We start from the raw sequence: 22926 nt of genomic DNA on the forward strand, positions 1-22926 counted from the left end.
GAGCTTATGGATAACGAAGCTTAGGTAGGAGCTGTGAGATCCCAGAAAGTGGAGAAGACCTAGAAGTTGGTCTAATCTGTATTCCTAGGAATAGTTCGTAGAAGAGTCTGTTGTATGGATACTCATGATCTTCCAGTGTTTCATCACTTCTCAGAGGGAGGCTTTCTGAGGGTTTTGGGGGAGATGAACTGTGTTAAATGCAGTTTGATTGGGCATTGTTTATCCCTGGCACAACTTTGGCTAGTGACTTATGCTGTTTGTTCTGTCACACAGCTATCATCGAGCACGTGCGAGACGGGAGTGTGGTCAGGGCGCTGCTCCTCCCAGATTATTACCTGGTTACGGTCATGCTATCAGGGATCAAGGTCAGACCTTACACTGGGCTATGGGGGTGGATTTAGGGTTTGTGGAAGTGTTCACTGACAGGTAGCTTCTTCTCCTCTGGGACTCTGGATTTACGGATTCTTCCCAGTGTTAACACCTGACTAGAATATTTCCTACTGTAGACATTGCAGTGGGACTATTCTCTGTTAGATCAAATAAGATTTAAAAACATTTTTTTTAAAAGTACTTAGCGTTTTGGGCTGTGTGAAGAGGTGGTTGAGATGCAGAAAGTGAACTTCAGAGCTTCCCATCTCCCCTGAGAATGACTGTCTCAATGTAAAATATCCATTTTGATTTAAAAAAAAATTAGGGATTTAAAACTAGTCAGTGGTGACTTTTTTTTGGCAAGGGGTAATTTTCAAATATAATTTAAAATTGCCCCATGATAGTGACATGCATTTTATTTACTTTCCCAAGAAGTCTGACAAGATGCTATTTCGATTCCCTTTTACCAGTATGTTTTTTTTTTTTTACCAGTATGTTTTTAAAAGGGGTTAGAAGGCCTGATTTGAGACCTCCCCAACTTAACTTTGTGGTATTTGTGGTTTTGGGTGGGTTGGTGTGATTTTGGAGTCCCTGGCACACACCTTGAGGCTCATTACCCACCTACCTTACTTTTGCTTTAGTGCCCAACTTTTCGACGGGAAGCAGATGGCAGTGAAACACCAGAACCCTTTGCTGCAGAAGCCAAATTTTTTACCGAGTCTAGACTGCTTCAGAGAGATGTTCAGATCATTCTGGAGAGCTGCCACAACCAGAACATTCTGGGTACCATCCTTCATCCAGTGAGTGTGCCCATACAGACTGGGCTGGGTGGGGTTGGGGGTGCATTTGGTGTTTGATGGGCTGTGGTTTACTTCTCTTCTCTCTGTATTTAAGAACCACTTAAATCTCTTGGCAGGATTATCATCTGATTTTTGAGGCATTTTCTAGGGGGACTTCAGTTAACTGATAGAATTGGACAGATCCGTCAGACTTACTCACTTTAAAAAGGGAACCTCAGCTTTTGAGATTGTAAGGGGAGAACTCCTGTTTCCTCAAGTGTTGGTCCTTGAGGTTGGGAATAGGCAAGTTGAGGGGCTGCCCCATAGATGAGCAGTTGCACTGAAGTGTGTAGTACAAGATTGCTGAGCTTTGTATGTAGGTCTGGAGGTAGCTCTTTAAAGTATTGGTGGAGCTAGGGACACCTGGGTGGCTCAGTCAGCTAGGTGTCTGACTCTTGGTTTTGGCTCAGATCATGGGTCCTGAGATCAAGCCCCTTGTTGGGCTCCCTGCTTAACAGGAAGTTGGCTTGAGAATCTCTCCTCTTTCTCTCTGCCCCTTGCTCTTTGCCCCTTGCTCTCTCTCTGTCTCTCAAAGAAATCTTTATGAATTTATTTTTTGAATTCTATCAAATATTTATGTATTTTAAAATAGCTTTTAAAATTTTTATTTAGCTAATTAACATAATTCAAATGTTTTAAAAAAATAAAGTGTCGCTAGAACTATGACGAGGAAACTTTTTTATGGAAAAATTAGTTTGTGTACTTCAGGCCTTAGCCATTTACCTTCTAACTCTGCTTTTGAGCTGGAAATAGGTTCTTTATGTTCATCTAGTTTTGACTCTCAGTTCTTCCCATACATATACTTGGGTGGGTGGGTTCCTCTTGGAAAGGAAGTGATGTTGTTTTGTACTACCCAAGTGCAAGTGAATTTTCATTCTTATAACCTATGTCCAGTACAGAATAAACTACTGTTACTTATTCTTTGGCTAGAGAATACTTTCACGCTGGCCGTTGTGGAAGGCTGGGAGGCTTGGTTTGGAATGTGCCAAGGTCATGTTTTGTCTGAAGGACTAGCTGTCTGCTGTGCCCTACCACATGTCACAGTAGAATGGAAATTGTAATTCACTGGGAAAATGTAGCTGAAGTTATTCCTTACTTGCCTTCAGCTTTCTCCTTCAGCTTTCTCCTTCTGAGAAGGGGAGTAAGTGCTGATCTTAGGGAAGGAAATAATAAGGTGTAATCTCTACTAAAGATTAACATCATCCTCTGCCCACAAGAAGATCTATTGAAATGTCAATTCCATTCAATGCCACTAACATTTATCCTACTCCTGTTAAGTGAGAGTTACTGTGCTGGGTGTTGTGGGGATGGGAAACCAAGGCTGTTAGGAGTTGCCACAGAGTGATGTTTCCCACCTCAGAGCTGGTTTCTTAATGAGAGAAATGCTTTATTCCTTTCCCTTTTTTTTTTTTTTAAAATATATGAACTGCAGTATGGATTGTGGCTGTTGATTGTGTCAGCAGTCTAGAGAAATGGATTCTCTTGTGCTGGCCTTTTCATGTGCCTTGTTTTTCAGAATGGCAACATCACAGAGCTCCTCCTGAAGGAAGGTTTTGCTCGCTGTGTGGATTGGTCGATTGCAGTTTATACTCGGGGCGCAGAAAAGCTGAGGGCAGCTGAGAGGTAAGGTCTGTCAGAGAAGGCTTCCAGCCAAGGATCTTGTTGAGGATCTTTAGGGAAAGAAATCTAGTGATCTTCTCTCACCTATCTATGTCAGTATTTGTTATATTTCAGTAAAGGATTAAGGAAATTCCAAAAGAGGCTAAGATCTCATTGAGGAGTTGCTTAGTTCTCTAAGTCTTTGGGTTGTCTGATTCATTGCTCTGCAGTAAGGGCTAGATTTTCATTCAGCAAACCCGATTTGCTGCTTTACTGTTTTTGGGTCACTACCCGCCCCCCAAGCCCCTCACTGAAATCCTGGGTTTTAGGCATTTGGAATGAAATAAACTTGAGGCTCATTTGAGGATAATGTAATCACTTATCAGCTACTACCAAACAAGCAGGTTGGAGCCAGGGGTGTGATGGAAAGATAGAACCTTTGGGTCCTAAAACAGGACCAGTCAGTGTTACTGTGAGACCTCATGCCCTCATTTATTGAAACATGTTTTAGTTAAAATGTTAAGGTAGGGAGGGAAAACATGAAACAAGATGGGACTGGGGAGGGAGATAAGCTGTAAGAGACTCTTAATCCCAGGAAACAAACTGAGGGTTGCTGGGGGGTGGAAGGGGAGGGATAGGGTGGTTGGGTTATGGACACTGGGGAGGGTATGTGCTCTGGTGAGTGCTGTGAAATGTGTAAGCATGATTACTCACAGACCTGTACCCCTGGGGCAAATAATACATTGTATGTTAATAAAAATGTTAATGTAACTGTGAGGTGCTGTTGTCACATTTTTAGCTAGGTGTTTTGTGGTTAAAGACTTATGTAGAAAATAACTTATTTCTAGAAAAACAGTAGTTGGATATTCCAAAGATTGAATGGCTATTTCAAGTGTCAAGGTCAGGAATATCTAGGTGTAGGTGAACTTTGTTCACTTGATGGGGTAAAGGGAAGAAAATGAAGCAGGTACCAAGAGTAGATGAATGGAGATTATGCTTGGGGAAAGCCCCAGCCACCATCTCCCAGGATGCATTTAAGCAGAAGACCCACCAACTACTGATGACAATGGTCCACTCTCAAGGTGTGTTGTATGACTTACTTCAGAACCATTAAGTTATAATGGTCTTGACAACTTTATGTTTTTGGCCTTTGAGGCACAGCGAAGAGATGTACAGGAACATGAACTGGATGAGTATAGTTCTCTTCCTTTGAGTCTTTCATATCTTTCTGTACTCATAAACAGAAAGACTTGCAACTTTTTACAAAAGTAGATTCTAATCTGGGCCATTAGATATGGCATATCTGATTTTAAAAATTATATAAAATTTTTTAGTTTTTATGTTCCACAATTAAATTCAAAAGATGGAATACTCTTACCATATACAGTGGTTCCAAATACCTCAGATTATTCAGTGATGCTCCAAATTTTTGTTGTTGTTCAGAAAATTCTGTAAGTCCATTATTCTAAATATAATTTTGGTTGATCATTCTTTCTGCATTCTTTAAGTTCCTGCCTCTCTTTGAAGAAAGTGAGTACAATGGCAGTAGTATCTACATGTTTTATAACATCTTTAGATTATATGGATTTTTAGCTCATCATTAAAACACAGGTTTAGACCAAGGAATGCAAATCGTATTTCAATAATCTGTGATTACTTGCCTGCTCTTTTGCATGCAGTATTTGACTTGCTTGCATTGTTAAATCCGTGTCAAAGTATTTTATGTATTTTACAACTACTACATGCTACTTCGTCTCTATCTCATTTTAGTGCTGCTTTTTTAAAAAAAGGTTGCAAATAAATAAAATTTGCGATACTGTTTTCACAAGTAAGCGTTCCTTTCCCTTGCACGTGTGTCCATTTATCTGTAAAGACTTTTGTAAATAAAAAACACAAAAAGTGTATTTGAAAATACAGCTGTTCACTGGTTTTTTTAAAAATCTTTGCACATATTCCATTTCGCTCTCTTACCCTAACTGAAAAAATTCCTAATGGCTTTGGTGCTGTAAAACCAGTGTCTGCCAACACCTTTTTTTCACTTTTGTAAGTGAACTTCTACTGGATTTTTGTCCCTTTTCTTCTTCTTTAGATGCACTACAGAGACCATTGTGTTCTTGTTTTTCACATAAGATTTGGTTAGCTGGGGCGCCTGGGTGGCTCAGTGGTTTAAGCCGCTGCCTTCGGCTCAGGTCATGATCTCAGGGTCCTGGGATCGAGTCCCACATCGGGCTCTCTGCTCAGCGGGGAGCCTGCTTCCCTCCGTCTCTCTGCCTGCCTCTCTGTCTACTTGTGATCTCTCTCTGTCAAATAAATAAATAAATAAATAATCTTAAAAAAAAAAAAAGATTTGGTTAGCTGATAATCTTTTTTTGTTTGATATTCAAATGGAAATTGAGCAGGCCTGTGTTTTTTTAAAAATGTATTTGTTTGTTTAGATGTGGGTGTTCCTCCCACTTCAGAGAGCAGTTGCTCTGCGTCTGTCATTCCAGCGCCTGGCATTTAGTAGTCCCTCAGGAGAGACTGGATAAGCTAACGAGCTACAAGTCTACTGTCTGGGCTTGAAAAAGTGCACACCTAGACCCCGGTCTGCCAGCCAAGGGTGTATGGTCTATATCTTTGTTGGACAGTTCAGTTCCTGTACACTCTTTCCTGTGTCTTTCACACTTTGTTCTGGTTTCACAGGTGGCCTTTCTCTTGGGTGTCTTGTTTCTGAGGTAGAGTAGGATTCTGTACTGTTTGCCCCAATGGTGATGGTGGATTCCATTTGCTGACCTATTCTGTCTGAATGATTTGCATCCTTGTTTTCGTTGCCAGGTTTGCCAAGGAACGCAGGCTGAGAATATGGAGAGACTATGTGGCTCCCACTGCTAATTTGGACCAAAAGGACAAGCAGTTTGTTGCCAAGGTGAGTCATTCTTGGCATCTTAAGATGCCTGGTGGACATTGTCAGCTAGTGCTAATACAAAGATCTGAACAATCAACCCAGAGCTGAAGCGTTTCTGTTTTAAGCTACTGGGGTTTGCATGCGTGTGCAGTGATTGCATGTGTGTGTGTGTTTATCGCAGGGGACTTAGAAACTGTAAGAGCTTTCTTGTCATACATTTGTGTAACTTCATTTAGAGTTCGTGATTAAAGTTGTGGACTATTTTAGGACTTCTGTCTGCCTGATAAATGGCTTTTTCTTCGATTCCCATGTCAGAGTGTATGTGAACTCAAACTTCTTTCTGTTTGGGGCCTCTCATGGTTTTGAGTTTTTTCTCATGTGATGTGTTTTTCTCAGAGCTCTCCTGAAGTGTCCCAGGATGGATTCCTTTGACAGGAACCAGTACTGTTGAATAGACTATTTGGGTCCAGCAACACGCTGTATTTCTTCTTAGTTGGTGGGTTTGGTATTTTGAGTGGTAGACCAGTTTTCCTCACTTTTCGCAAAATGCTGTGATGTTTTCCAGTCTGTTTTTACTTTTGGGAAGAGATGCTAGAAGCTTTGTTTTTTTTATAGGTTAATTAACATATCTATCCACTTAGAGGTGGCTGGCCCATATGAGTTTAAGATGGGAAGCCACTAGGTGGCACTGACAGCCTGAAAAAATCATGGATCGGTTTCTTTTAGACTGGTAAAAATTTTAACAATCTCTGAGGAATTGTCTGAATTTTCTTCTTTCTTTTTTATGGTGCCCAAGACAATAAGTCACAGAGTACTCAAGTGTCTTCTTTCCCTCTTGTAGTAGGTGGTCCGTCTCCAAGCAGCTGCCAAGTTAGCCATAATTGGGTCTTTAGTGGACATTAGTGGGAATAGTCCCTGGTTGGATTATCCCCCCTGCAGGATTCTCCCCCATGCAGGATTCTCCCCATCCTTCCAAGTCTTGGTACAGATCAGAATGAAACCTTGCTTCCTTTCTGTGTGAGGACCATACTAGTTTGGAAACTTGGGCACAGTTGTTCTACCTAACTGGAACTTACTTGCTTCTGCATATGTTTCCTGTATCTCTTCTGTTCTAAGACTATAGCCACACAGTGAAAGGATAATCATTCACTAAACAAAGGAGTCAGGCCTTCCGGTTTTCACCATCACTTTGAGAGGCTGTGATATTAGTGATGTAGATGAGGCTTAGGGGGGTCCTGTTATCTTGTATTGTCCCTCCTGGCCCCTTCCAGTTGAAACTGAGTTTATAGAGAAACCCAGAAGATTTTGGAGGATTTTGAGCCTTTGGTCATTGGGGGAACTCTAATGCATTGCTGAAGGAAGAAATTCAAAAGATTAGATGATTGAGTCTGTAGTTTGTATTTTTCTTAAATATGACTTCACTGATAACTAGAAAAGAGCTGGCACATTTCCTCTTTAAATCTAGGGTTCCAGGATATGTGTGTTGTGTTTTAAAACAGAGTGAGGCTTTTTTTCATGATGAAGTTCTGTTTGTTAAAATGGTGGAATAGAGGAAATTGCCTCTAAAAACCATCTAAGGATTATGGGGAATAGCCTTTTTCCTGTAGTATCTTTAATATAAATTTAGGTCATTTGGATGTAGGCCTGCTCAGAGAGCAGAGAGAGAGATGTATTTGTAGGTAGATAAGTGGTTTTAAAATTTCCTGAGTTTTAGATATTCTTCAGCATCACTATTATTCTTTTAAATAGGAGAAAAGCATAAAAAGGAGAAGAAAAAACTCTCAAACTAGATGAAACTACTGTCACACAGCGTTTTTTTTTTTTTTTTTAAACATTTTATTTATTTGAGAGAGAGACAGTGAGAGAGAGCATGAGCGAGGAGAAGGTCAGAGGGAGAAGCAGACTCCCCATGGAGCTGGGAGCCTGATGCGGGACTCGATCCCGGGACTCTAGGATCATGACCTGAGCCGAAGGCAGTCGCTTAACCAACTGAGCCACCCAGGCGCCCGTCACACAGCGTTTTTTAAAAAAAAGTTTATTATACTGTCTGTCCCAGGGTTGGCAGACTTGTGGCCCATGGCCCAAGTCTGGCCCACTACTTGTTTTGTATGGCCGTGAAGTATGGGTGGGTTTTATATAGAAAAAAGATGGGTTTTACATGAAAATGATATGACATTTAAATATCAGTGTCATGAATAAATTAGATCATGGCCACGGTTTTGTTTGTTTACATGTTGTCTATAGCTGTTTTTATGATACAGTGGCAGGGGTGAGTAGTTGTGACAGAGACTATATAGCCTGCAAAGCCAAAGATACTTGCTCTCAGGCCCTGTACAGAAGAGTGTGCTGACCCTTTATTTCTACCAGTCCTACTCAGAGTGCCTTGATAGAATGTAAGGAGCTTGAGCCAGAATGTAAATCAAGGCATTGCTTCTTTCATCAAGAAAATCTTGCTCCCGAAAAAAACGTCAGCAATGTTCTCAGTGATGTAGTTGATTTATGTTCTGGTACAAGCTCCTCTCTTTGGAGACTGGCAGCCACTTTTGAGTAGTACTGAGCTGTATTCTTTTGTGTATAATTTTCAAGTTGGTAAGTTTTTATTTTTTAATGCATAAAAATTTAAAGAACTCTGTGGGCATATTAAATGTATTAGTCCGTTTTCCCGGTCCCTTTAGGCAGCCATTTTCAATTCTTGGCTGATCTGTATCTTTGAATAAAATGATTAATCACTCTTTCTTAACTTTCCAGTGTTAGGTATGACCCTTTTCCTGCATATCATGGAAGATGAGGATTCGCATGGGTGTGCGTGTACTTTTCCCTAATCCTTCCAATAGGACTGTATCCTAATTCTTGTCCAATCTTTACTTTGTAAATGCTAATTACAACTGAGCCATATGATATATTATGGTTACATTTCATTTCCTGCAGAACTTTTTGTTTACCCTGGATTTAATAATTTTAAAAGTTTGTGTATTTTTTATGTACTTAATAATTTGACCCCCAGAGTCTACCTCTGTAAATCTCTTCTTAAGACATTGATTCAGCCTGTTATTTTTATCTTTTTCATTAGTACTTTTCAGGAGCCTTGTGACCTGTACCAATCTGGACTAGTTCTTTTGTTCTTCTTTTTTCATTGTTATAGAGCTGTCATCTTTGGATATCTTCACCATTTTCCTGGGGTTTTCTTTGCCTTACTCTGGGTTGGAGCTATGTTTGCTGGATCCCATGACTTCTTTATAATTTACTACTTTATTTCGGTGTCACACATTCTCTAGCTTCTTGGGAAGAGTGCTTGGCAGGTAAATGTTTTGAGACTTTTCATGTCTATTTTGTAATTACACTTGATCAAATGTTTAGCTGAATACAGAATTTTTATGTTAGAAATTATTTTCCTTCAGAATTGTGAAGGCATTGCTCCACTGTCATTTAGCTATTGGGAGTTTTTTTTTTTTTTTTTTTTTTTTAAGAAGTCTGATACCATTCTGATTCCTCATCCTTATATAATTTTTTTTTTTTCTGTGAAGTCTTTACATACTCTTTTTTTATACTGAAGTTTCATAGTGGAGTACTGTGTTTATCCCTGTGGGAGCATAGTATGCTTTTTAATTCTTAGTTCTTTTGTCTGGGAACTTCAACTATTTTTCGTTATTGATTTCCAACAAGTTTCTCTGGTGTTTTCTAGCAGATGATTGACTTTGTTGACTGGTCTTCTAATTTTTCCCTCCTGTTTATCATCTTTCTCTCGTTCTTTCTAAATTTTTTAATATTTACCTTTGGCCCTGCTACTGAGTATTTCATTTTTGATACTGTATTTTAAGAGCTTGCTTTCTGTTGTTGTTGTTCTCTGTTTATTTTATTTATTTTTATTGAAACGTAGTTGGCATGTAGCATTATATTAGTTTCAGGTGTATAACATAGTGATTTGATGATTCTGTACATTATATAGTGCTTTCCATAAGAGTAGTTACATAATAGCTTCATCGTAATATGAAGCTATTTTGTAATCATTGACTATATTTCCTATGCTGTACTTTTCATCTTCATTATTTATTTTATAACCTCTTTGCCTATTTTGCTTTCACCATTTCCCTCAACCCCCACCCCTTCTAGCAACCACCAACTTGTCCTCTGTATTTATGAGTCTTTCATTTTATTTGGTTGCTTGTTCACCCATTGTGTTTTTCTGTTTTCTTAAGATTCCATGTGTAAGTGAAACCCTCTGGTATTTGTTTTTTTCTGTCTGACTTATTTCACTTAGTATGATATCCCCTAGGTTCATCCATGTTGTTATACATGGCATGATTTCACTTTTTAAGGTGGAGTAATATTCCTGTGTGTGTGTGTGTGTGTGTGTGTGTGTGTGTGTGTGTGTCTGTATGTACATACCACATCATCTTTATCCATTCATCTATCAGTGGTTAGGTTGCTTCCGTATCTTAGCTGTTATAAAGCTGCAATAAACATAGGGGTGCATGTATCTTTTCAAATTAGTGTTTTTGTTTTCTTTGAGTATGATCTGTCTGTCTGCCTTTTTTTTGGAACCTCCATCCTGTTTTCTGCAGTGGCTGCACCAATTTATATTCCCACTACTAATGCGTGAGGGCTCCCTTTCCTCTGCATCGTCACCATCACTTCTTCTTTTTGATACTAGCCATTCTGACAGGTGTGAGGCGATATCTCATTGCGGTTTTGATTTGCATTTTCCTGGTGATGAGTGAGGTTGAGCATCTTTTCATGTCTGTTGGCCATCTGTATGTCTTCTTTGGAGAAATGCCTGTTCCAAGTCCTCTGTCTGTTTTTAAATTAGATTATTTTTTTGGTGTTGTTCTATTGAGTTCTTTATATATTTTGGATATTAACCCCTTATCAACAGATAGTTCATTTGCAAATATCTTCTGTTCAGTAGCCTTTTCATTTTTGATGATTTCCTTTGCTGTCCAAAAGCTTTTTAGCTTGATGTAGTTCCAGTAGTTTATGTTTTGCTCTTGTTTCCCTTGCCTGAGGACACAGATCCAGAGTAAAATATTGCTAAGGTCGATGACCAAGAGATTACTGCCCATGTTTTTTTTTTAAGAAGTTTTATGCTTTCAGGTCGTACAGTTAGGTCTTTAATCCATTTTTAGTTTATTTTTGTGTCTGATGTAAGAAAGTGATTCGGTTTCATTCTTTTGCATGCTACCGTCCAGTTTTCCCAGCACCATTTACTGAAGAGACTGTCTTTTCTGTATTGTATATTCTTTCTTTCTTTGTTGTAGATTAATTGACCATATAGCATGAGTTTATTTCTGGGCTCTTTATTCCATTCTGTTGATTTATGTGTCTATTTTCTCTTAGCTTTCAGAGGAATTAATTATAATTTTTTGAAAAATTTCTTTTCCCTGTATTTCCCAAGTTGTTTTTAATTCTCTTTGGTTATTTTGGTCTTTTTTTTTTTTTTTTTTTTTTTGGTATGAGATAGCTGGTGATCCTTGCTTATCTCTCTTATTTAAGGATGAGGTCTTCAACACTGGGTTAAAAGCAGTGAACTTGTATATGGGGTTTATGGTGTAGATCTGGAAATCCAATTGTAGGTTTTGGTCCCATTTTCATCTCCACTTGAGATTCCTGATTTGACAGTTTCTTTGTCTTGGCAGGTGGAGGAAGTTTGCAGTATAAATCTGATTGGCTATTATGTTTTCTTATCACTAGCCAGGATTCAGCTTCTGTGGAGTCTGTTACCACTCATCCATCTGCTTTCTACCTTCCAGTGTTTTGTTGTCATTTTCTTCTCTTCCATTATCTTTATCCTATTGGACTTATCCCCCCAGCCCAAACCCATTTATTTTTGTTTAAAGGTATTTAAGGAGGGTGCCAAAGTCAATGTTTGAGCTTTCTTTAGTTTGTTCATAATGTTCCATTGTAAGACTGAATAATTTATGTAACCAGCCCCCAATAGGTCGATATTCGTATAGTGTATAATTTTTCCATTATTCAGAAAATGGCATAAATCTCTATGTAAACGGCATTTATTTCCACAGGAATGTTTGAGAGCACATTTGCCAAATAGCTTTCTAGGAGTATTAACCATGTGTGGTTCCACGTGTGTTCATTTTCTAAGATGTTACAGAACACAGGTGGACCCACTTTTTCTTAAGGGACCATATAGTAAATACATTATGTTTTATGGGACATGTGTCTCTGTTGCAACTACTTGACTCTGCTACCATAGCAAGAAAATACGCTGTAGATATTATGTAGATGAATAGGCATGCTTGTGTTCCAGTAAAACTTTATTCACAACAGTAGGCAGTGGGCTAGATCGCCCTTGGGTCATAGTTTGCTATCTCCTGTTGTAGACCGTGGGATATCCACATTACTCCAAAAGGAAAAAAATGATCTGCATTTCTTTTTATAACCTAGAGCCCAACTGCTATTTTGTAATCCTTTTACCTGATATAAAATGTCTGTGAATACTAATCCTACCTTTGTGGTGCCTGGGTGGCTCATGTGATTAAGCGTCTGCCTTTGACTCAGATCATGATATCTAGGTTCTGGGATCAAGCCTCATATCTGGCTCCCAGCTCAGTAGAGTCTGCCTCTCCCCCTGCTTGTGCTCCCTCTCTCTCTCTCTCTCTCTCTCAAATGAATAAATCTTTAAAAAAATTTAAAAATACTAATGCTGCTTTTTCAAGGAAACCTAAAAGGGTTCTGAGGTACCCTAGGACATCACAAACCTAATCTGACAGTCCTACAAGTTTTTACTGAAGGATTCTGCTCCAAGGCTCATAGGACTATAAGGCCGGAACAAATAATGGCTCTCTCTTTAGCACTCGCCTACCCTGTGTCCTAGAAACTATTGTACAGGGATCAGCTAAACAGCTTGAAAAAGCCTGCAGAAGGTAACCTACGAACTCTTGAACTGGGTGCGTCTTGGGCTCTGTAGGTGATTTCTGGAACTGATGCTGTGGATGAGACGTGCTGGCCACGAGTGTCACTTCTGAGCAACTTGAAACCAACAGAGTATTGCCTTGGTACATGAAGCCTGCTGAAAGAATGCTTTCCATCCTCTGCTTAAACAGTTGCACTTCTTAAGGAAGGATATGCAAGGGGGGGCTCTCCTTGTCTCTCCAGGTTAGCAGAGAAGCATGTTCACTTCACAGCAATTAGCTGAGCCTGCTTGAGACTTTTGTGCCTGTCGTGGCTTGCCAGTTTCCTGCCTGCCTTCCCTGTGGCGTTTTAGCTGATCTGTGCTGTTTGTAGCCATATGGTCCCCTGAGCACGTGGCTTGGCTTCCCTGTCCCTGCTGCTGGATTCTTGGGCCTTGCAGATTTTACAGACCTGAATAACACTCAGGGGTGATGGGAGGGCTGGGGAGTGACAGCATGTTTTCAGGAGGTGCAGTCTTCTCACTGCCCTGCCTGCTTAGAGGCTTCTTGCTTGGTTCTCAGTACCAAGTGATGCCTAAACAAGCAGAGCCCTTCTGCTTTGAGAAGGCACGGAAGAATGAGAAGTGCTTCCTGCTTTCAAGGAGCTTACCATCTAGGGCGCTATCTAGAAGATTACCCTAAGTAGTCAGCTGTTGGGACTTGGTGGTCTTGTGCAGTTTTGGAGGTCAGGTTGAAGTTCTTCATGGATGCATGCAGTGGATTCTAAGACTGACTTGGTTTGGCCCTAATCATTTTTTGCTGTGCTTCTAGTCATAGCTCTGAATGGAGTTCATTGTCATATGCTTCTTGGAGATGGTTTTTAAGAAAAGCCACCTTTTTAATATTTTTGGCTTTATCTAGACTTAACATTTTATTTGCATTTGGTAATGTGGAGAGAACAAAAACAAAAAATACTAGCTATTTCGTGGACTTCTGCCCTATGGCTTTCAGGTGAAAAGGAAGTTCTGGGGATGGTTTGGTTAGGAAGGTGGCATCTGCACCAAAAAGAGATCGAGACTTGGTTTGTAGCTTAAGTTGCAGTAAACTGATTTGCTGATAAGAATATAAAGTTGAATTAGAAGAGATTCGTAAAAAAATACCTACTTGTTTTTTTCCATTGAGATTTTATTTTTTAGAACAGTTTTAGATTCACAGAAAAATTGAGCAGATGGTACAGAGTTCCCACATTACCACTGCCCTCCTAGTTTTTCTATAACCTGACATGGGTATGGTACATTTATTATAATTAGTGTACCAATATTGATATGTTATTATCAAATGAAGTCTTTAGTCAGATTTCCTTAGTTTTTCTCCAGTCTGTTTTTCTGTTCCAGAATCTCATCCACCATAGCACACTAAATTAAGTTGTCATGTCTTGTCAGGCTCCTTTTGGATGTGGTAGTCTCTTGGACTTTCTTTGCTTTTGATGACTGTGACAGTTTTGCAGAGTGCTGGTAGGGTTTGTTGTAGGGTGCCCCATCTGTTCGGATTCATCTGATGCCTGGTTTCTTTTCAAGTACTTCTTACCAACTAGTCTGCTTACTCATGCTAAGGTGCCTGGAATTATGTGCATCAAGACATTGCTGGGCTTTGTCTTTTGCCAGCGGTACAGGATGGCCGCGGTACCCTTCTGGGGGTGGCTCCAGGCCATTGTTGTAACAGTTACAGTGTACTCCCTTTTTACCCACTTCCGGTGCTGCTTCAGTAGTGTTTCCATGGTTAGCTTGGGGGAGAAGAGACCTAGCACACAGCCTTAGGGAGCAGGAGAAGCAGCTGGGTGTCATGATTTCAGACAGTAATAAGGGTATTTGGTGTCCCATTCCCAGTGGCCCCATCAAGGGCACTCCTCGGTGGCACCCAGAGAAGCCCTGAGTGTGCTGATGGTCCTTTTATTTTTGTCCAGCACTGATAATTTAGGCAGCTTTGGGAGTATTGGTAGCTGCATCTGGGGAGCTATTCTGAGGATCTCCTTAGTGCAGGAAACTGTTGATGGCTCTTTTTGCTCATTTTATATATGCTGCAGAGGTTTAGGAAGCTGCCCTTGGCCTCCCAGTGAGCACTGTGGACGGGCTCTGCAGATGGGGAGTGTGGCAGCAGGCCAGAGTTGGGAATGGATGTCCCTTGCCCCTGACAGAACTCTGCACTTCTCTTGACTTGTGGCGCCCTTAGCCTACACTTATCATCATTAAGGCACTCATTTTTCCTTTTACAGTTGGGCTTCAGGAAATGGAGAAATTGGAATTAGGGCTTGTATTGTGAATCTAGCTAGTGACTTTTGCTGTGCAGAAGCCCCGTCCCTTAGGTTATCTCCTGGAGTGTGTTGTTTGGTAGGTGTGTATAGGGCATCTGTTAGCTTGCGGAGAGAGCGAGTGACGTGGGCATATAGAGACTTACCCTGGTGAGGGCACCGTAAGAAATAGCATGGTTGGAAATGTGGTCTGCAACGGTGTTGATGAGCAGGCTCTGAGCAGTAATCCACTCTGCATTTTACTTATTGCACAGTACGCGACCATAACCACTATTTTATTGCTTCTTCCGTGTCTCTGCTCAGGAGCTGCTTGTTCTCTGGACAGTAATGACACAATTTAGAGAGGAATAAAAAGTCATAAACCCCACTTACATGCACACGTTGACACACACACACGCACTCACCATACACCTCTTCATCAGAAGGCCGAGCCTCGTTAGGTTGCCAGCGTCAGAGTGTGCAGTTCCTGAAGAGGAGGTTTCTAATCAGGGAGATGCCGAGCAGAGAGTCTGCTGCTGAGGTCTGAAATTTACAGCTCGAAGAATCCATTTGCTGCTGCTGCTAACACATTCTAAGGGGTGACGAATACCAGTAACTTGTCACAGGGGTATGCTCAGATCTTCACATTCTATAATCAGGGGGTGAAGGTGTGAGCACTACGGTGCTTTCCCTGGTTTTATTCTCTGAGCATGACGAGGGAGTGGAGAATATCTAGGTATTTCTCATGTCTCAATTATGGGAATTTCCCTATGTTTTTGGCACTTGATAAATTAATAACAGTTAGTTTTGGTGTAAGAAGAATGTATAGCTCTGTCCACCTCTGAGATTTCAAAATACTGGGAGGTGTGTACATTCGAGATGATGGTCTTGTCCTTTGAGGGAGGAGCAGTATTGATATGCTGTAGTGGTGTTTTGCTTGGTATGACTTTGTGGAATTTTTCTTCTCTTTGATTGGAAGGAAGGATAGCAAAATAGCCTGTATCATGGATACGTCACCCTGTGAAAGTTTAGTATCCAGTTTATGATGCTTCTCCTTTTACCCAAATGTGGGATTTTGAAGGATAGAGAAATTACTAGCTGTGGTCTTTCTTTTTTGTTCAGGTTGGCCAAGCCACTACTGACACCTTTAGGGAGTAGGAGGAAGATGCCACTGTGGTGGGCATTTTTGCTTGGCATTAATGTGCCTAGGTGGTAATGGGAACAAGATGTACTCCTTTTCTCTCAGTCGGTGAGTCTGTAGTTTTGGCTCTACCTTCTGGGCTGTTTTTAAGTTCTGTGTGATTATTCTTTGCTTTCGGGGGTCTGGTAGACTTTCTTACCAGCCATACCCAGGTAACCAGCCCTGACCTTGTGGTCCTCATGTGACCACAGATCTTGGTTTTGATTGCGCTTGGACTTCACCAGTTTTTTCTGGCCAGGTGAGTTTTGGGTTCTGGCTGTTTGGATTTTAGTGTTTAGCTTTTGCTATTCTCAGACCTGTCATAAAGGTTAAAGCAGAATGGCAATGGCTATTTGAGACTGGTCTTTTGCCATGTTGAGGTTTGCAGGTTAACGTTATGTATTTGAAAATTAAAAATACCCGCTCTCCTCATCTACACCATTTTTTCTCAGACCTTTCATTACTCTTCTGGTCACTGGCCTGTTTTTCCCTACACTTGCTTCCCATTACTTACGGTGGTAAAACCCAGGGATATCTTCCCATCTGCCAGCCATAGAGTTAGCCTTCTATGGACTACAGCTGGATTCCAACTGTCCTTGTTCTTTTTTCATTCATTCTCTCTTACGGCACTTTTTTCCTGCTATTTCCTGTCACGTATAATTTCTCACTCGCTTTTGGTTTTTTTTCATCCTTCACATTGTTGCTTCAATCAGTCTTTACTCTTTTTGGTGTGTGGTTGGCTGGTTCTTTGGAAAAGGTAGAGAATAGCCGTTTTTGGAAGAGCCTGCAAGTAAATGGGTGTATTCTGTTTTAAAAGATGTGAAGCCTTCCAGGAAATAGTTAGTGACAGCTCTTACAGGGTACTTATCAGTATGATATTCACCAGAGCAAAGAAGAGTCTAGCTCCTTTTGTTTCTCACATGAAAGAGAAGGGGAATTTTGCGAGTGTGCCCTCACTGTGGCAGCTGACCCTGTAGTTTGTTCAGCTGCCTGTTGGCTCCTGATGGGGCCTCATTGAAGCCTGGGAGAGTTGGTTTTGATTCTGCAGACAAAGGGGATGGTGACGGTGATTTGTAGTCAATAGCTACCTTGTAGAAAAGTATTACTTGTTTAAAAAAAAAAAAACACCAAAAAACCAAAACCCAAACAGCCTTGTAATAATAGCCTCTGAATATAATCGAATGAATTGTAGACTGCTAGATGAATTATGGGTTCTAGTTATAACCCCGATGTGGTCCTAGGTAGTTTCAGTGCATTTTCCTTCTGTACGCATTGGTGGAATGTTCTAATAACCTCCACAGAGGAGTATTTGTGCTTTTGCCCTTTGAATAGATATCCTTGTAGGTTACCCAAGAGTGGAAGTTAATCTTCTTTCGCTGAGAGTGGGCTCCAATGTTACCGATATTGGGGTCTAAAACAAAGTTGCCCATAGTAGTGCTCTGAAGAGTTGGCTTTCAGAGTAATTGAAGTAATCTTAGCAATATAATGTTTCTGCCCTGAGATTAACAGCTGAGCCTTTCCTTTTCCACATTGTGATGACAGCTCTTTTTGCCCTTCGCTTGTCTTTGATTTTTCTGCTCTCTTTTGGGGCATCCTATTTTGGTTCTCATTTGGTGCTGATGTCTTCTAATCCAGCCCTTGCCTCTTTTCCTAGATTCACACTGAGCTAGGGATTTGATTTTAGTTTAGAACCTGTTTCAAGGAATATCTTGAATAACATAGAGACTAGATGTCCAGTAAGCTTTGTAGTTAACCACAAGTTTTGGTCAGGGCAAAAGATAAAAAAGATCATTTTTATGCTGCCTCATTGAGAAATCATAACAAAGTCTTTGGGGACTAATAATTATAGCACTGTTTGCTCCAACATCGTTGCACCGTGAAGGATAATACTGGATCTACCCCCAAATGGCTGTTGATCTGACTTTTCTCCCTATGACTGTGGTGGGTCTTGCTCCTTACCATGTGTGCTGGGAGGTCTGGGCCATTGGATCAGGTTTAAGCATTTTTGCCTTGTGCCCACAGGTGATGCAGGTGCTGAATGCAGATGCCATTGTCGTGAAACTGAACTCTGGTGACTACAAGACCATCCACCTGTCCAGTATCCGGCCACCGAGGCTGGAAGGGGAGAACACGCAGGTGAGAATAGGGAGGCAGTGGAGCCTCTTTATAAAAACTGAAGGGAAGATGCTGGAGAGTACTTACTTAAACATGGTACATAGGTGTGAGAATGCTAAAAAACAGTATTTTAAATCTCTAGGGTATTGCTTCCTAATCTCTGCAGCCTGACTGTCGTTGGGCAGGCGTCAGTTTCTCTTGAACCACACTCACTGCTCCGCTTCGTCTTGGGCAGGCGTTGCTGGCATTATTCCCTAAGGGGTTTGAGAGGAGTTAGGGCTGGGATAGATGGGCAGTGGTTAAGGACAGCGGTTAAGTTTTATTTATTAATAAGATTTTACTTCTCTGAGAATAAAGAGAGAAGTATCTGTATCTCACGTGCATGATTATAAGGCCTGGTCATTTTGATTTGAAAGTTCCATATGTTTTATTCCAGGAAGAAATGAATCTTGGTATACATATTCTCTGGGGTCCCTTGCTTATCTGTTGCAAGTGGTAAGGGTAATTATTAGTTACATTGTTTTATGCTATTTGTTGGATCTTTTGGCAGCAAAGTTGCTTGTCTAACCAATGCATATGATTGGGGGTATATCCCAATTTTGAGAATTTTGAGAATGCTTAGAATCAAAACTGGGAGTTCGTAGTTGCAGGCCGTTTTGTTTTAAATTTTCTCGTCCTTTCCATTGTTATGAGAGGTTGGAGATAGGGATTAAAATTTTTCTTGAATTCGTTTGGTTATATCTTGCTTTTACCAGACTTCTTTCCAACTCTTATTTTTTTACCCTCTGATCCCTACAGGGTGGAACTGGTTGTAGAACTGGGTCCACTGTGAGAGCCAGTGCCACAGACGGGTGTTTGGCTGGTTTTCAGGAATTAAGCACAGCGTGGTTCACATGAGTCCTTCATGCTGTAATTTATCCCTTTTGTAGTTCTAAAGACAGGATATTTGCTTTTCTGATGTTTTGCACGTATACGTGTCTTGGTGCGTTTACGAGTTGAAATTCATGCCCTGTTTTCATTTGCATAAGAGTTTACAGACAGCCCGTAAGAGTAAAATAAAAATATCATGATTGTCTTTTGAATCAGATCGTGTATAAGAAACATATACAGGATGGATTCTTTGAATGTCTGGCCAATCAGTTCATTCTCTTTTTCTCCCCCCGACAGAGGAGGCAGTTTAATGCGGCAAATGGTATTGTGGTAAGGTTGAGAATTTAAATGCATGAAAGCCTAGACATGCCAAAATAAGGTTCTCTCAGTAACTGTAGCTGTGCCTCATTGCACAGAGTAAATAGACATCTCCAATTTTATCAGTATTGGGAGTACTCCACGATTCGCATCTGTGCCATGCAGTTGGAATTAAGGTTCCCACAGCAACCACAACTTTGAAATTCTTGAACGTTAATTTTTGTGCCTGCATCATTGGCCAAAGCATTATGTTAATGTAGACTATGTAGCTGAATTTCAAGCAGTTTTTGAGGAGGGTGGGGATGCTGTAGCTTAGGTAGGGTGAATAGCAGGTTTTCAGGAGTGGTAGGAACTACTGCTAAGAATTTTTCTCCTCACGAGGTAATGGTTGGATTTCCCCTTAGCCTAGTAGATAGTGGGAAGTTGTTAGAATATATTCCCAAGTTTAGGCAGGATCCTGTTTATGGAATTCCTTGTTCTTTACCAAAGTAGGTTGTCTCTTATTTTTTATTTTATTTTTAACTTCTGTTCACTTCTGAGATCTTAACTTCATTTTAAGAAAGTTTGAAGTAAGGCTTAGCTGCAAGAGCCTATGATATATGGCTTAGGTGAAGTGAGTAATTTTTTTTTTATTTTTTTTTTATTTTTTTTTTTTAAAGATTTAATTTATTTATTTGACAGAGAGATCACAAGCAGGCAGAGAGGCAGGCAGAGAGAGAGGAGGAAGCAGGCTCCCTGCCGAGCAGAGAGCCCGATGCGGGGCTCGATCCCAGGACTCCGAGATCATGACCTGAGCCGAAGGCAGCGGCTTAACCCACTGAGCCACCCAGGCGCCCCGAGTAATTTTTTTTTTTTTTTCTTAAATTCCTTTGAAAGATTTTAATGAGGCAGTCATGTAAGATGTAATGTAATATAACTTAACATGATGTACTTTGAGTACAATGGTGGAGGGTGCTGTGAAGGACCCAGTTACAGTGGGCACTCAAGAGACGTCTCCCTAGGAGCAACTAGTATACCTCTTGAGTGTTCAGTGATGAGAAGTTGGCAGGTGGAAGAGGGGTACTTCTTTTTTTTTTTTTTTAAAGATTTTATTTATTTATTTATTTGACAGAGAGACAGATCACAGGTAGGAAGAGAGGCAGGCAGAGAGAGAGAGGGAAGCAGGCTCCCCGCTGAGCAGAGAGCCCGATTCGGGGCTTGATCCCAGGACCCTGGGTTCGTGACCTGAGCAGAAGGCAGAGACTTTAACCCACTGAGCCACCCAGGTGCCCTGAAAGGGTACTTCTAGACCAACGGTGCTCCATAGATCTATAATGCAAGCCACAAATATGAACTATATTTGTTATTTAAAATTGCCTAGTAGTTATATTGAAAACATCATTTTTAATACATTTTATTTTACCTAATGTATCCAAAATGGTATCATTTCAACATTTTTTAAAAAAAAGAGATATATTTCTTTTAGAGAGAGAGTGTGCCTGCTTATGCTCCAGCACAGGCAGGGACAAGGTTAAGGGGAGAGGGAGAGAATCTCAGGCCAATTCCCCACTAAGCTAGGAGCCTGAAGCAGGGCTCAATCTCTCAATCCAGAGATCCTAAACCCAGATCACGAACTGGACGCTCAACTGACTGAGCCAACCAGGCGCCACTCATTTCAATATTAAATGAATGTAAAAAGTTAATAAGATGTTTTACTTGATTTGATTTTTACCAAGTCTTTGAAATCTGGTGTTTATACTTGGGACACCTTTCAGTTTGTTCTAGAGCTGAACAGCCGCTTGTTTGTCATGACTTCTGTAGTGGACAGCATCGGTTTAGAACTTAAAATGAATAAATTGCTTCTTGGCCTTTTGGCTAAGATCAAGTGTAGAAATTAAAATGAATGGGTTTGGGTTTGTCATCCTTGGTAAGTATTTACGGGATATCTGCTCTGCACCAGATACTATGCTGGTGATGCAACAGGGAATAAACTTTCAGGGAATCATCATTATGGAACTTTAGAACCTAGTAGGGGAAATACACAAGTAATTTCATTTATGTGAAGGGTTATTAAAGAAAAGTTTAGAGTTTATAAGAATGTATAATCTGGGAAGGCTTCTTGGAGGAAGTGAAATGGAAAGCCTCAAGGGTGACTAGGACTGAGCTTGGTAAAATGTGGGGAGAAGACAGTTTACAAATGAGACAGCAGTAATTACAAAAGTTGGGCGAATTTGGGAAGAGGTAATGAATGGCCACTGTGGATAGTGCATGAGTGGTATGATGCCTGCGTGGGTCAAAATGGGGGCAGGGCCAGATTGTGTATGTCCTATGAACAGCTCAGGATACTGATAAAGAGAGAGACTTGGAGGTATTTTCTATGTCTGGAATAGAGGGAAGTTAATGGTAGGGAGTAGTAAGAAATGGTCTTGGGAGTTGGGCAGAGGCCACATGCTGAAATGTGTGCCATACTTTTAGATTTTTGTGTGAAGAATTTTAAACTAGGGAATGGCATGTTTGGATTTGAGTACTCTTGTGTTGGTGGCTTGCATTTACAAAACATGAAAGTGATTTGCATTTATAAGAGAAGATCATGCTAGATGAAAACTCATCTGCAAGAAGGATTCTCCTCTTTCTTTTGCTAAGCCCCAGCTGACCAGGGACCTGGGGGTGAATGGAGTACTAAAGGAGAACTTGGGATGTTGCTTTAGCAATCTCTATACAGGAGGATTCAGAGTGTTTGCCTTTCTACTTAAAGAATTCCCCAGGACTCTACTCTCTGCTTACCTTAAAGTTATCAGAGATCTACAGTATGGGTATAGGAATAAAAATCACCTGGGGAATCTCAGTGAAGCCATAGCTATATGTATGTAATGACCAGGAAAGCAGGCATCTCCTTGGACTCTGGTTGGTACATAGTAAGGAATATTAAAAACCATTCTTTTTTTTTTTTTCCTCAAAGATTTTATTTATTCATTTGACAGAGAGAGATCACAAGTAGGCAGAGAGGCAGGCAGAGAGAGAGGAAGAAGCAGGCTCCCCACTGAGCAGAGAGCCCGATGCGGGGCTCGATCCCAGCCCGATGCGGGGCTCGATCCCAGGACCCTGAGATCATGACCTGAGCCGAAGGCAGCGGCTTAACCCGCTGAGCCACCCAGGCGCCCCTAAAAACCATTCTTGTAACTACAACTGGTTTGTTTGCCATGAAGAAACAAGTGCTAAATATTGGAGAAAGGCTGTGGCTTTTCTGAGCTACTGCCTAAGAGGAGACAACACATTGTGCAATCTTAGAACTTCCCAGAGAGTGTCTGGCTTTGATCTGAGACGGAGAAACCTAGTGCTCTGAATGTCTAGGGCTGCTGTGGCTTCGTGTCACACTTGGAGTGTTAATGACAAAGGATATATAGCCCCTCTGGGATCTGATGGAGAGACTGACTTATTCTTCCATGAAGTCGGTTTGGCGTGTACAGTGCTGTTGTAGTGGGCAAAGATAAAGAGCTGGAATTTACCGTGAAAAAGGTATAGAATTTATCCAACTCCTGGGTGTTAAGCATGGAAAGTTTGCTTTCAGTTGCAGGGCCTTCTTCCTCAAACTCCCTTATCCATAGAGCTTCTTTTTTCCTCCCTCCCCTCCTCGCCATCCC

The 22926-nt window shown here is 40.9% G+C and overlaps 1 protein-coding gene across 2 annotated transcripts in view; it reads left to right on the plus strand.

Annotated features, from left to right (window-relative positions):
- Positions 1-22926, plus strand: part of SND1 (staphylococcal nuclease and tudor domain containing 1) — a 422576-nt gene that overhangs the window by 44180 nt on the left and 355470 nt on the right. For both annotated transcript variants that reach the window (XM_047695928.1, XM_047695929.1), the window contains exons 6-10: positions 274-365; positions 1011-1169; positions 2725-2831; positions 5622-5712; positions 18026-18139. In XM_047695928.1, the coding sequence (XP_047551884.1) occupies positions 274-365; positions 1011-1169; positions 2725-2831; positions 5622-5712; positions 18026-18139 (563 nt within the window). The remainder of the gene's footprint in view (positions 1-273; positions 366-1010; positions 1170-2724; positions 2832-5621; positions 5713-18025; positions 18140-22926) is intronic.

The sequence above is a fragment of the Lutra lutra genome, chromosome 11 (genome assembly GCF_902655055.1).
Source record: "Lutra lutra chromosome 11, mLutLut1.2, whole genome shotgun sequence".
Classification (NCBI taxonomy): Eukaryota; Metazoa; Chordata; class Mammalia; order Carnivora; family Mustelidae; genus Lutra; species Lutra lutra.